The sequence below is a fragment of the Microtus pennsylvanicus genome, chromosome 10 (genome assembly GCF_037038515.1).
Source record: "Microtus pennsylvanicus isolate mMicPen1 chromosome 10, mMicPen1.hap1, whole genome shotgun sequence".
Classification (NCBI taxonomy): Eukaryota; Metazoa; Chordata; class Mammalia; order Rodentia; family Cricetidae; genus Microtus; species Microtus pennsylvanicus.
The window spans coordinates 99,225,132-99,239,955 of NC_134588.1; the positions used below are offsets into that span (position 1 = coordinate 99,225,132).

The following is a 14,824-nucleotide window of genomic DNA, read 5'->3' on the forward strand; positions in this document are numbered from 1 at the left end:
CGGGCGGGCGGGCGGACGGCCGGGTCCCCTGGGAACGCCGCAGCGGGAGAAGCGCCCCGGCGGAAGGGAGGGGTGAGCTCGGAGAGGGGCGTGAGGCCCCGACCGGAGCAGGACACGTAGTCCCGAGCGAGCCAGCGAGCAGAAGGCGCGGCAGGGGCGCGACCCACACGCCCGGGGGCGGGGCCCCAGGCCCCCTTCACGCCCGAGCCGCCTCGGCAGCGGAAGTTCCGGTGTCGGCGAGCGGAGGTGAGAGGTCAGCAGGAAGTCGATACGTGGCCGCCGCCTGTGCCCGCCGAGGAGGCGCTCGGAGCGGAGATGGCGGCGCAGCTGAACGTAGAGCAGCAGCTCGAGGTGTCGCTCGACGGCCTCACCCTGAGCCCGGACTCGGAGGAGCGGCCCGGCGCGGAGGGTGCCCCGCTGCTGCTGCCGTCGCCGTCCTCGCCCCCCGGGACTGGACGGGGCCCAGGCGCCGCAGGGCAGCAGCCGGAGCCCGGGGAGGCGGCGGCGGCTGAGGGCGCGGCCGAGGAGGCGCGGCGGATGGAGCAGCACTGGGGCTTCGGCCTGGAGGAGCTGTACGGCCTGGCGCTGCGCTTCTTCAAAAGTGAGCGGGTTCCCTCGCCTCTGCGGGGCCGCGGGCCGCCCGGGCCCGCCCCACCCACCGGAGCGCGCCTCCGTCCTTGGCGGCACCCGGAGCCTGTCACTGCGGGTCTGGTCCCCGTGTCACACCCCTGAGGGGCCCGGAAGCCTGGCTTAGCAGCCGGCGTCACCTGCGGTTGCTGGGGCGTTATTACCTGGTTTAAGTTGTCTGGTTTCCGAGAGCTAGAGTGGCCGAAGGAGCGCGCGCTCCCAGGGCTCCCGTTCTGGGATGGATTTCTCTTTTTCGTTGCTCTTTCTCCACCGGTTTGCCCTTTCCTGTGGCTCGCCACATTAAACCGATTTTTTTTTTTAATCTTAGTGGAAGAAAATTGTCTACCTTTTTCTAGCCTTAGAAACCGGGAGCATGTAGTACAGGACATGATCATTCGGCGGTAGGGATGGGGCGAAGGAGGAAGTAAAATACTAAGTTCGTTTATGCCCTTTTACTTGTATGTCCTGGTAACTTCTAAATGGTTATGAAATTTTACCTTGTAAGTGAATTTTGAAGAGTAAGGCCCAAAAGTACACTCCCACTTTCTCCCTCCCTCATTCCCGTCTCCTCCTCCTCCCCTCTTCCTTTCTCTCCCTCTCTTTTTCTCCCCCTCCCCCCCAGTTAACTTTTTTAATGCCAAATTCCGGTGGGTGGTTGTTTTCTTCCCTTTTTTTCCCTTTTTTTTTTTTTAAAAAAAACTGGGTTGTTCATGTAGTTATTAATGGAGGTACCACTCAAAAGATTTGGTCAGTGGGAAAGAGCTTGACTAAACAGTCTGATTCATAAAGATATTTAGGTCTTGAAAGCCGAGAAAGAGAGAGAGAGAGAGAGAGAGAGAGAGAGAGAGAGAGAGAGAGAGAGAGACAAATGAAACTTTAAAAGTGGTTGCTAGGCTGCACATGCATTCCAGAACAGCATATTTATGACATTTTCCTCAGAGATAGTACTTTCAGATTACATATTTTACCGGCTGAAGTTGGGTTGTTCATTGTAGTGATCCATGTTAACGTAGTTTTATTTTTAAATGGCTTTAATTGTGCAAACTCGTGAAATTCTGTGAAAATTCCCACAACATTAAGTGGTTATTCTGCAGTCATTGTATTTTTAATTTAAAAAGTGTATCCTTGAACTGTTCATTGCCACTGCTGTGTTCTAGCTGGCTTGAGGACTTGGTAATGAGTTTAGAATTACTGTCTCTTGAGTTTGGAGTTTGTTGTAAGTAAATGCAAACCCACTCTTTCTGTGCAGTTAACATAGGTATTCTTGCCCTTAAAAGTTAATTTTTGGGCTAGGCAGTGGTGGCGAACACCTTTTATCCCAGCACCCCTGAGGTAGAGGTAGGAAGGAAGATCTCTGAATTTGATGCTGCCCTTATCTACTAAGCGAGTCCAGGACAGCCAGGGCTACACAGAGAAACTCTGTCTTGAAAAACAAGTTAATTTTTGGAACTTGCTTTTCAGTAACATAAACGGCAAAAAAAAAAAAAAAAAAAAAAAAAAAACAACTCTAGGCTTTTTCCCCTAAACTTAATTGTGTGAGAGAGAAAAGACAGACAGACTGACTGACTTGTGTGCTGGGATTTGAATGGGAGTCCTTGGGATGTGCTCTGCGCCATTCTGAACTACTAAAATAGGACTCCAGACCCAGGAAGAACCAACTTCTAATCTTTGATTTTGCTGCATAGGTTAAAAAAAAAAGGGGGGGGGTAATTTCATCTGAGCCCATCTTCTTTGAAAATAGCAATATCTGCTTCAAGAGATTAAGTTGCTGAGCATGGTGTTAAACACCTTTAATCTCGGAATTTGGGAGGCAGAGGCAGGAGGATCTCTGAATTTGAGGTCAGTCTGGTCTACACAGTGAGTGAGCTCTGGGACAGCCAGAGCTACATAGTGAGAGCCTGTCTCAAAAACCTAAACAAACAGATTAGTTAATTAATTTAAAAAAATTGCTTAATGGGCAGCAAATTTAGCATTGTTTTGGGTCAGACTCAATTTAAATTATTGTTGCTATATAAATTCCTAGAAAACTAACTTTGCTATAATCAAGTTTCTATATAAAGAAGCTGAATTAGGTAACACTAGTTGCCTCACATTTAAAAGTTAGTGGTCTAAACAGACTATTTTAAATTGCCTTTTGAGTCGCAAGGGTCTTCAGAGAGCCCGTATTTGAGGTGCCTGAGTTACCTGTAACCTTGTAGAAGAAAATGCATTGATAGGGATAGTTTGCTCAGTTTCTAACTGAACCTGCTCAGAATTGTAGCCAAGCACTTAAAATAGCTGTTTAGCAGTTCAAAGCACTTCTCTGTGTGGATTATTGTTTGAGATAACAACAAAGGGCTGTCAGTGGAAGGGCACTAATTGGAAGAGGGAAAAGGGTATAGAAGAATTAACAGAAGTCGGGTGAGTCCACAAGTACTGCCTTTGTTTTTGTAGGTTGCATACCTCAGTGTGTGGAGGTCACAGGACAGCCTTGGATCTTGGTCCTTCTTGAGGCAGGATCTCCTTTGCTGTAGTGTAGCGGCCCAGCTGCTGGAGAGGTTTCTGTCTCGGCCTCTCACTGGAGGAGCACTGAATTTGTAGTTGTGCACTACCTCATCTGTCTTGATGTGGAGTCAGGAGATCTGAACTTACCCACGGAGCCATCTCCCCCAACTCAGGGCTTCATTTTAATGTATGTTTTTCTCCTACAAAATAAGTGTGGCAGTTGCTATAAACTAGTGTCTTACTTTTTGGTTTTTCAAGACAGGACTTCGTTTTGTAAGTTTTAGGATAGCTCTCTGGCTATCCCAGAACTCACTGTGTAGACCAGGCTGGCCTTGAACTCACAGAGATCTACTTGCCTCTGCTTCCCTAGTGTTGGGATTTAAGGTGTGTGCATAACCACTGTAGCTCACAATGTTTTTTAAATTACACTTTATCTTCTATGGACTAAATATGAATCTTGAAAGCAGGATTATCTATTCCATTGAAAATATCTGAAAGGGTCTGGGATGTAGCTCAGTCTGTCGAGTGCTTGCCTATCTAGCTTTACGACCTGGGTTCTGTCACCACCATACAAGCCAGGGGTGGTTGTGCAAGTCTGTAATCACAGCTCTCAGGAGGTGAATCTGAAGTTTGTTTTTCTGTAGCTTTGGAACCTGTCCTAGAACTTGTTCTGTAAATCAGGCTGGCCTCAAACTCACTGAGGTCTGCCTGTTTCTGCCTCCCGCGTGCTGGGTTTAAGGGAATATGCCACCACCGCCCAGCAAGGTGAATCTGAAGTATAACGTCACTCCTAGCTGTATAGACACAAACACCAGAAAAAGAAAAAGAAAGAAAGAAAAGCAATGACAACAGTGTAACCTGGAGTCTGGAAGTCTGTTTTGTATTCCGTACTTGTCATAATGATAATTATAGCCAATAGCTTACTATGTTGACTCCTCTCTTTATTTTTTAAAAATTTATTTTTATTTCATGTGCATTCATGTTTTGCCTACTGTATGTCTGTATGAAGGTGTTGGATCCCCTGAAACTGGAGTTACAAGCAGCTATGAGGTGCCATGTTGGTTCTCTGGACGAGCAGTCAGTGCTCTTAACTGCTGAGCCGTCTCTCCAGCCTCCTACTATACCCACCTCTCTTAATTTTTTGATGAAGTGAAAGTGAAATGATGTAGGCTTGGGGTGTAGCAGTGATAAGTGCTTGTTCAATATCTGTAACATAGCATACATAGTAAGACCCTGAGTTCTGTCCCCGGGCATGGGGTGTGTACATATAGATGAAAATGTCCCTTATGATGTTCTGTAGATTAACGTTTTGCTGTCTAACCACCAGGGATTTCTGTGCCCTTATGGATAAGGTTTACTGTTAGAATTACTGCTGTGTGGATGGTGCAGACTTCTTTGCTCTTCAGGAGACTTAAAGAGCTGGTTGATAACTGCAGCACAGGTGGAGGAAGCAGGGGGGACAGGGGAGAGGGATGGCTGGCTTGTGTGTTTGGAACATGACAGGAGATAGTTTGATGGGGAGAGGAGAAATTTGAAATTAGATCCTGGAAGGACACGATGAAGTTGTACACAGTTTAGCCTTTCTGTTAGGTGAAGAACCAGTGAGGTTTTTTGTTTTTGCTTTTGTTTTTTTTTTTAAAGAGCAAATTGCTCTTAATTCTATTTTAGCAAGATTAAACTGGCCTTTCTTAGCTTTTTATGTTAAGGTCCCAAAGAATTCCAAAGCTCTATGCTTCTCTGATGGAGTTAACTTGGGGAATTAGGTTTTGTTTTCGTTGAGTTATTCAAGGTCTAGATTTTTTAGATGTTTTTCCTTCTCTGATAGTTAATGGCTGTATTACATTTGTCTAGTAAACTGGTTGCATTCATTTATGATTTCACACTAGTGGTTGTCAGTAGTTACAGTGCAGATGTTTACTAGATGTCAGGTGAAGGTTGTCTACACACTGTTTTACCTACTCCTCCCATGAGACTTGCAGTTATCTGCAGTGCTTCGTGAAGGAACCTGGCCCAGACCACTCAACCATTCCCTCATAAGAAGAAGGCTCGATCTTGGTATGGCTTCAGACAGGTCTTCCACTGCAGGGGGTAAAAATAGATAGGAGTCTGCTTTCTGATAAAATACACAGGGGAGCCGGCGGTGGTGGCTCACGCCTTTAATCCCAGCACTCGGGAGGCAGAGGCAGGCGGATCTCTGTGAGTTTGAGACCAGCCTGGTCTACAAGAGCTAGTTCCAGGACAGGCTCCAAAACCACAGAGAAACCCTGTCTCGAAAAACCAAAAAAAAAAAAAAATACACAGGGGAAAATGATTCAAAAGGACTGTCTAGTTACTTTTGTCCCTTGAATAGTTTTTGGCATGAAAATATTAAGAACTAGTGGAAAGATCCACGTTGGTTTTGTTTATTTTAGATTTATTTTATTTATATGTCTGTATATATGTGTGCCTACTACTTGGTGCCTGGTACCTGCAGAGGTCAGATGAAGGCAGCAGATCCCCTGGAACTGGAGGTGCAGGTGGTTGTGAGCTGCCACGTGGATGCTGAGAACCAAACTTGAGTCCTGGAAGAACAGCCTGAGCCATTTCTCCAGCCCCCAAGTTTGCTTTTAAAGCATTATCCCCTTAAGGAAAGTTTTAAATGTATTAAAAGAGGTAAGTGTGAGTGGGGCTGGACAGATGGCTTAGACGTTAAGAGCACTTGTTGCTCTTGCAGAGGACCTGGGTTTGGTTCCCAGCAACTTCATAGTGATTCCCAATCATCTAACTCCAGTTCCAGGGGATAGTACCCTTTCGACCTTTGTTGGCTGTGAGGCACAAATGTGGTACATACATAACAGGCAAACACTAATACACAGTACGTCTTTATTTTTATGTATTTATTTATTTTTGAGATAAGATCTCTATTATGTAGCTCTAACTGTTCTGGAACTTGATATATAGTGACCTCAATTCATAGAGATCCACCTGTCTCTTCCTTTCCAGTGCTACACCTGGCAAAATTATAAATGTTTGTAATTGAAAAAATAAGTATGAGAACTCTCTGAATTTTTGCATTGCATCTCTGTTGGATTAAAATTTTGAATGAAAGGCAGGTAAGATGGTTCAGCGGATGAAGGTGCTGCTGCCAGAGTTCTGTTACTCTACACAGAACACACCATAGAAGAAAGGAACCAGCTCCCACAGGTTTTCCTCTGACAACCCCTCAACCCCCATAAATAAACATATGTTAAAAACAATTTTTGTTTTGTTTTGTTTTTTTAAATACAGGGTCTCTCTAGGTAGCTCTGACTGTCTTGGAACTCCCTATGTAAGCCAGATTGGCCTCAAACACAGAAATCTGCCTGCTTTTGCCTCCCAAGCTCTAGAATTAAAGGCATGTGCTGCCATACCCTGCTAAAATTTGTTTTATTTTGGAGATGGAATCTTACTCTGTAGCCAGGGTTACACTAACATTGCTATTGATTATGCCCAGTATGGACAGTATTACATATGAGCAGAGAATTATATATATATTTGGATTTTTTGAGACAGGATTTCTCTGTAGCTTTTGGAACAGCTCTTGTAGACCAGGCTGGCCTCGAACTCACAGAGATCTGCCTGTCTCTGTCTCCCCAGTGCTGGGATTAAAGGCGTGTGCCACTACCGCCTGGCTTTTGTTGGGGGGGGGGGGGCTGTCCTGAAACTTACTGTGTAGTTTAGGCTTGCCTGAACACATAGAGATCCTCCTGCTTCTGCCTCCTGTGTTCTGGGATTAAAGGCGTGCTCCATACCTGACTGGAGATACAGTTTTAGTTCTGATCATCCTGACAGGCTTTGTTCAGTATATTTTTAGTAAGTCAACAGTGTGACTTAGCTGTGGAAGAAAAGCTTTGACCTTGAGCTGCTTTGGGGAAATATGTGGTACCTGTAGTGAGAAAGAAAGGGGCCTCTGTTCTCTGCACAGGTCAGATGAGTCCTCCATATTGCCCTGTTTGAGGCTCATCTTCCAGAGTCAGTGATGAGAGGAAACTCTTGGGAGAGAGTGACTTACATCAAGTGGGGACAACTTGCAAGGATTAAACTTGGGTCATCAGGCCTGGTGGTGGGGCCTAAAATTATCCTCTGCACCATTGCACCAGCCTGGTTTTTTTTGTTTTGTTTTTTAAGTTTATGTCATCTTGATATGGACTCTGCTGAACTATCAGGTGTTTTGGGTAGGGTTTCTCTGTGTAGTCGTGACTCTGCTGGAACTTTGTAGACCGGGCTGGCCTCAAACTGGATCCACTTACTTCTGCCTCCCAAGTGTTGGGATTAAAGGCATGAACCACCACATCTGGCTGTCTTTCTTATTTGCTTATATGGAAGCCTAGCAGAGCCAATGATAAGGAAAAAGAATCACACAATTGGTATTAATAATAATGTACTATTAACTTCTGAAATTCATTTTATTGATAACTAAGAAAGTAATTCATCCAATGGCTTAGAAATGTCTGAGATTTAAACCCGGACCATCTGATTCCAAAGCCCCTGCCAAAACATACCACCTCATTAGAGTGGTTATACTTTAAACATACCCTTCTGAAGTATACACAATTTGTTAATGCATGATCCTATTCAAAGTGATTAAAATGAGTTTTGTTTTTAATCAATTTTAAAAATCATTTTTAACTGAGTGGCAGAAGCAAACATATATCTGAGTATCTAGCCAGCCTGGTTTTGCATAGTGAGTCCAGGCCAGCCAGTGCTATATGATGAGTCCCTGTTTCACAAACAAAGAAACAGCAATAAAAATAAGCTTTTGAACCAGGTGGTGGTGGTGCATGCCTTAAGTCTCAGCACTCAGAGTGAGTTCCAGGACAGCAAAGGTACACAGAAAAACCCTGTCTTGGGGGAACATTTAAAAATTATCATTGTATATTTTTTAATGTATGGCTAAATGTTCAAATGATACTGTCTACATGCCTGTAAGCAGTTTGACAGATGAGTTTCTCTGTGGTAACTTTAGTATAAATAATGATAGTTGTTCAACAAAGAAATAAGTCAGACTAGTTGTGGTGGCACATGCCCGCAATCCCAGTATTTAGGGGCTGAATCAGGAGGACTGAGTTGAGGCCTGCATGCGCACCATAAAGAACTAGAAACCACCCTGACTTAAGAGAAAAAAAAGGAAAAAATGAAGAGAGGGGAGGAAGAAGAGAAAATATTCTATAAAGGATTTCTGTTTTAGGCTCTGACTATTAAAATTCAGTAAAAAATAAGTCTTTATATACTGCTTTTGCCTGTTATAGGCAGTTATTGACTGTAGCAAACAAACCAGTGTCTTTCCAGTGCTGAAAATTGTGTATTTTGACAGTACCAATTATTTTTTTTTTAATTTGTTCTCTTTCAGTAAAAGATGGCAAGGCTTTTCATCCAACTTACGAAGAAAAACTGAAGTTTGTGGCACTGCACAAGCAGGTTCTCTTGGGCCCATATAACCCAGACACTTGCCCTGAGGTTGGATTCTTTGATGTGTTGGGGAATGATAGGAGGTAACAAGTGTTTTCTTACTTAATAAACTTAATAATGATGTTAAAGGTATAATGTGAATTGCTTAAGGTGTAATAGTTAGCTTAGCATTGCAACTGAAACATTCATTTTGCTCATAGTGAAAGAAGTTTACTTACCTGGTTATGAACATAATACAAGTACAGTTTTATCTAACACTTCCTAAATAATATTAAAAACAGCAATTTTAAACACATACTACTGGGTCTGGAGAGATGTTAAGAATCAAACCATCGCCGGATGGTGGTGGTACACGCTTTTAATCCTGGCACTTGGGAGGCAGAGGCAGGTGCATCTCTGTGAGTTCAAGGCCAACCTGGTCTACAGAACGAGTTCCAGGACAGCCAGGACTGTTATACAGAGACACCCTGTCTTGAAAAAACAAGAAAAAAAAAATTAAAACCATTTATAATTCCAGTTTCTGGGTATCTGATGCCCTCTTTCATCCTCCAAGAGCACATACTATGATTCTCTTATCTAGACATACATAAATTGTGCCAAAAAACAGAGTAATTTTTTTAATTAATTAATTTTTTTTTTTTATTTTTCGAGACAGGGTTTCTCCGTAGCTTTTTGGTTCCTGTCCTGGAACCAGCTCTTGTAGACCATGCTGGCCTCGAACTCACAGAGAGATCCACCTGTCTCTGCCTCCTGAGTGCTGGGATTAAAGCACCACCACCGCCCGGTTAAAACAGAGTAATTTTGATTCAAGCTAAAATATGTAAAGAAAATAAAATATGGATTGCTTTTTAACAAAGTACATTTATATTTTGGATTGTTTTGGCATCTTATTTAATATATCAGTATAGGTTTGTTGAAACTTGACATTCTGAACTTTCTGATTCTAGTAAAAGCATATTTCATTTTAATTGTAGTCGAGTATTTTTCATATAGGTTTAATTGAGTAAGATTCTCATTTTGCTAAAGGAAGGTAACTGTTTCTTTTATTCTTTGCAGGAGAGAATGGGCAGCCCTGGGGAACACGTCCAAGGAGGACGCCATGGTAGAGTTTGTGAAGCTTCTAAATAGGTGTTGTCCTCTCTTTTCGGCCTATGTTGCTTCCCACAGGATAGAGAAGGAGGAAGAAGAGAAAAGAAGGTGATGTTATAGGGCGTGATAGTGGGACTTGCACTGATGCTTTTGCTTTGTTCTAGGTCCTCACTTCCACTTCTTCTGGCAGTTTTTCAGCACTCCTGGTAGGAGCAGATTTTCATATAAGTTTGAAGGAAGCAGGGCTGCTTCCTTCTGGTTGTGCCCTTAAAGTGAGCCTCCCATCTACAGCAGCATCTTCTGTTTTCCTTTGAGGCAGGCAAAGTCTTGCTGAGTGCTGGGATTACACATGTGTACTACTACCCCTGGCTACCTTTGTTTTACTACAGTAAGCTTTTTAACAAGCTCAGCTGCTGAGCCATCTCTCTAGCCCTCCCCGCCCCGCCTCATCACTTTTTTAATTTTGTATTATTTATTTTTGGTTTATGTACATAGGTGTTTTGCCATGGGTGTCGGGTCTCCTGGAACTGGAATTACAGACAGTTGTGAGCTGCCATGTGGGTGCTGGGAATCGAACTAGGGTTCTCTGGAAGAGCAGTCAGTGCTCTTAACCACTGAGCCATCTCTCCAGCCCCCGCCTCATCACTTTTTATTGTTTGTTTGTTTGTTTTCTTTTTTATTGTGTTTTCTTTTTCTTTTTTTTCAAAGCAGGGTTTCTAAATTGTGTGTAGCTCTGGTTGTCCTAGAACTCACTCTGTAGACCAGAGTGGGCTCAAACTCAGAGATTGCCTTTCTCTGCCAAATCTGGGATTAAACGCACCATGGTTCAGTCCCTTTTTTATTGTTGTTGTTGTTGCTTGTTTTTGCTTTGTTTTTCTACACAGGGTTTCTCTGTAGCTTTGGAGCCTATCCTGGAACTTGCTCTATAGACCAGGCTGGCCTTGAACTCACTGAGATCCGCCTGCCTCTGCTTCCCAAGAGCTGGGAACCCAATTCCTTTTTAAAGAGAAGGTTTCACTGTGTATTTCTGGTTAGCTTAGAACTCCTTCCTCTGCCTCTGCAGTGCTGAAAATCACCGTGCCAGGCTAAGACTTGATACTTAATGAAAATGAAATAGCATGGAAAGTTGATTTATGTATTTTAGTACATTGTTGAATTATATGTAACACCTTTCAAAGTTGCGTTTTTTGATTCTTGCTTTTGTTTTGTTATTAAAGACTATGAAAGCACCCAGCTAATAATTATCCTTGATGTAGTCATGTATGTTGTGAGATTGATTTCATTTTAAGTTTCTATTATATGGAAGTTTATGTGTTTGAATTTTTGATAGATTGATATTCTCTGAACAGATTTTTGTCTTATTTTTCACTGGGAAGTGAAGTTTAAATTATTTAAATATAAGATTCACTGTGCAGAGTTAATTCTCTTTGTTATGTACCTTGTAGAAAGGCGGAGGAGGAGCGAAGGCAGCGTGAAGAGGAAGAACGAGAGCGTCTGCAAAAGGAAGAAGAGAGACGGAAGCGTGAAGAGGAGGAAAGGCTTAGACGGGAGGAAGAGGAGAGGAGGCGAATAGAAGAAGAAAGGCTTCGACTGGAACAGCAAAAGTGAGTTGTGTGTTTCAGAATGTTCTTGTGACTATTTGCCTGGGAGGTAGACTCGTGTTAGCTCCTTTTCATTTTTAACAGTGATTCTTGTTTTTTGTTTGTTTCGTTTTGGTTTTTCGAGACAGGGTTTCTCCTTGTAGCTTTGGAACCTGTCCTGGATGATCTGTAGACCAGGCTGGCCTCAAACTCACAGAGATCCACCTGCCTCTGCCTCCTGAGTGCTGAGATTAAAGGCATGTGCCTCCACCGCCTGGCTGTGACTTTTGTTTTTTATCAAAGAATAATGTGTTGAAGAAATTTGGGGTTAGCTTGTAAAACCTAGAGACTAGAAGCAGCAATTGAGGTTGTTCAGCTGCTCTGTCTTGAGTCCAGGGTCTTGAAGTTTTCATAGTCTCTTGTCTTCTTAGTCTCTTCGTTCTCACTGCTTTCTGCAGTTTCTGTTCTTTGTTTTTACAAGGCTGGGAATTTCGTCTTTTTTTTTTTTTTTTTTTGGTGTGTGTGTGTGTATCTGAGAGGCTGGCTAGAATCTGAAGCCCAGTTAAAAATTCTGAGGACTTAGAGCCTAGCTAATCCACGTATATCAGATAGCTATTCCCAGTCCCTGTACAGGACATGGGAGCTGAAACTGCTCTATTCAGTAAAGGCTGAAAGCAGCTGTCTTAGAAAGACCTGGCTTTTCAAAGGGCAGCTGTAGATACAGAGAGGTAAACAAATGCAGGAGAGAGGACCTACGGATCCAGGGATACAGAAAAGTTAAGCCAGAAATCTTGAGGTACATTGAGTTCTCTTCATTGTTTCCAGCTAGCTTCTCAGAAAAACCTTCAATGGTAGCTAGCTTCAGAGTGAACTATGGCCTCATTCTACTTTGGAACGAAGTTTTAATGCCATTCTCTTTTGGATTTGGAATTGAATACCTTAGGTGGACCCAGTGCAATGCTTTAGTCAGTATCTGAAGTTTTTGCTTTATTTACCTGCTTACTTCGTAAATAGATTTGAGATCTTTGGTAAGTGGTCACATGACAGTTTTGAAACATGTAGTTTTCTCTGAAGAGAGTAAAGACAGTTGTAATAATTTAGTAGAAATTGATATGTCCAGACAAGGTGCAGCACTGTTCAGCTGTGATCCCAGCATTTCAGAGGCTGAGGGAAGTCAGCCCGGGCTCTATATAATATGACCCCATGGAGAGAGGAGGAGGAAGAGAAGGATCACTAAGCCAAGCAGCATGCCCTGCTGTTACTATCTTCAATGCGTCTCAATAAAGACACCTTTAGGTCAGATGCTGCAGACTGTTGGCTTGTCATCCTTAACAGAGTCTATAGCATCGATTAGCTGTCCTCCTACCTTGTGCTGCTCTGGGCGGTTGAGGTAGGGAAACCGTAGCCAGAGTCAAACACCCATCCGTGCCCAAATGGCAGTCCGTCATGTTACAGCATCATGGTGAATTGGTGCAGTCTCTGGAGCCAGACTAGCTAGATTTGAGTCCTGGCTCTCGAATCTAGCTGCAGCTGAGTCTTGGGCAATTGCCAAACAACCTCATAGTGTCATCAAAGACTATGTGTAAATGCTTTGAACATTGCGGATCACATCAAAAGAGCACAGTAAGTGTTAATAATTAATGATGCTGTTGATGGTGGTGATGTGCTTGGTATTTATTCTCCATTCCAACTTTTCTCGAAAAACCCAAAAGTTAGAGGTCAGTTTTTTTCTTGAATATTCTGTGCCTGGAGCACATGCTATTTGTTAAATGTTATTAGTTAAGTCTTTTTCTAAGTTATAAACTATAAGAATGAGCAGGTCATTTTATTTCGTTATGAACAGTCTCCTGTCGTCAGACTGGCATGTATTTATTAATGTTTTTAGGCAGCAGATAATGGCAGCTTTAAACTCGCAGACTGCCGTGCAATTCCAGCAGTATGCAGCCCAGCAGTATCCAGGGAACTACGAGCAGCAGCAGATTCTCATCCGCCAGCTGCAGGAGCAGCACTATCAGCAGTACATGCAACAGTTGTATCAAGTTCAGCTTGCACAGCAACAGGTATGACAGCAGCTTTAGAGAAGGTGTTATGTTTCCATGGAACCCAGTTTCTTTCCTATCAGTTGCAAATGAATTTTGCATTAGCTAGCCTCTAAGGTATAAAGTAACTATTCAGTTTATCTTTTAGGCAGTCTATTTAGCATTATACTGACAGTTACAAGAGAAAATACAGGCTCTTGAACCTCCGAGGATGTGCTTTTATATTGTTATGTTTATGTTTATATTGTTGTGTGGGAGTTGTCTAGGTCTAGTGTCATAACAAGAGTCTGGTATGGACTGAAGTAGTGCCCCTGAAACTGTGAAGGCCTGGGTAGCTAGCCTTGTTGTAAGAACATCCTTCAGGCAGAACATGCAGTGTCAAGGTCAGACAGCTTTGAGGGGTTTACTTCCCTCCCATGAGCCCATAGGCTAGTTCCTCAAAACTGGGCCAGATCCATTATAACTCATGACAGCATATACTCCTTCTCCAGCGTTCCATTCCTAAATATCGCTTCAACATTTAGAAAGCTTGGGCTGGAGAGGTGGCTCAGCTGTTAAAGGCTCGGCTCACAACCATATAGAAGGCAGTTTAAGTGAAAGACAGGGTACTTGGATTCTGTCCTGACTCTGCCATTATCCTTGGATTTTCTGACATGTTACTATTGCTCTGATTTCCTGCTTTTTCTCAAGTTCTGTGAAAATAAGACACAAGAGCAAAGTTCCTGATCTCATGGGATTATAAAAGAAAGAGAATAGCTAGGTCTGGTGGTACAAACCTGTAATACCAGCTACCTGGGTGACTGAGAGTTCAGACTAATCTGGGCAACTTTAGAAGGACCCTATTTCCAAGTGGAAAAGGGAGAGAGATGGAGGGGAGCACCAGGGGGAGTAGAAAGATAAATTAATTGATTTATAAATGCTTACCATATTGGGCCATGATAGTTTTTGACAGACAAAATCAGCATGCACATGTTATTCATTATATAATAATAAATATTTTTTAGGAAGGTAAAACATTTTTAAATGAAATAACCCTTCTCCCCTATTTTTAGAAATCAGTGAGATATTAAAAGGCCCTAAAGATTGTATATAACCCATGAGAGGATCAGAAAGATACTAAACCATAGTTTAATAAGCATTTTTGAGAGATGCTTCTGCCTCTTCTATGGCCTGTTTCTACTTTAGTATTTTACCCTCCTCACTCCCCCCCCCTTTTTTTTTTCACTTAATAGGCAGTGAAATAATAACTTTGCTGTTACATACTGTCCTGGTCATAGGCCACTATCACTTTATGTGGAGGAAGTCATTCTGGTAGGATAAATCCAAGAAATGGAATGATGGAATTAGAAATCTCAGAATTAGTATGATCAAACTCTAATTGGTTGCTTCTGGGAATAGATGGGTACAGTGAGCTACCTGAGAACTCAGCCTTACAGCTAGCCACGTAAGTTCTTTTTTTTCTTTTTCTTTTTTTTTTTAACAGTTACCAATGAATTTTACATAAAAGGGAGGAAGAAAGAATTTTACTGCTAAAGTATGAACTTTGATGAACTGCTGTGCCGGTGTCTGTTCTGCACC

General features: G+C 42.7%; 1 protein-coding gene across 2 annotated transcripts in view; it reads left to right on the plus strand.

The window, feature by feature from the left end:
- Positions 1-231: 231 nt before the first annotated feature.
- Positions 232-14,824, plus strand: part of Acbd3 (acyl-CoA binding domain containing 3) — a 29,360-nt gene continuing 14,767 nt past the window's right edge. For both annotated transcript variants that reach the window (XR_012912114.1, XM_075989319.1), the window contains exons 1-5: positions 232-601; positions 8,480-8,621; positions 9,595-9,735; positions 11,073-11,231; positions 13,093-13,267. Coding sequence is in view for 1 of the 2 variants with exons in the window: in XM_075989319.1 (XP_075845434.1) it covers positions 316-601; positions 8,480-8,621; positions 9,595-9,735; positions 11,073-11,231; positions 13,093-13,267 (903 nt within the window). In the remaining variant the exon portion in view is untranslated. The remainder of the gene's footprint in view (positions 602-8,479; positions 8,622-9,594; positions 9,736-11,072; positions 11,232-13,092; positions 13,268-14,824) is intronic.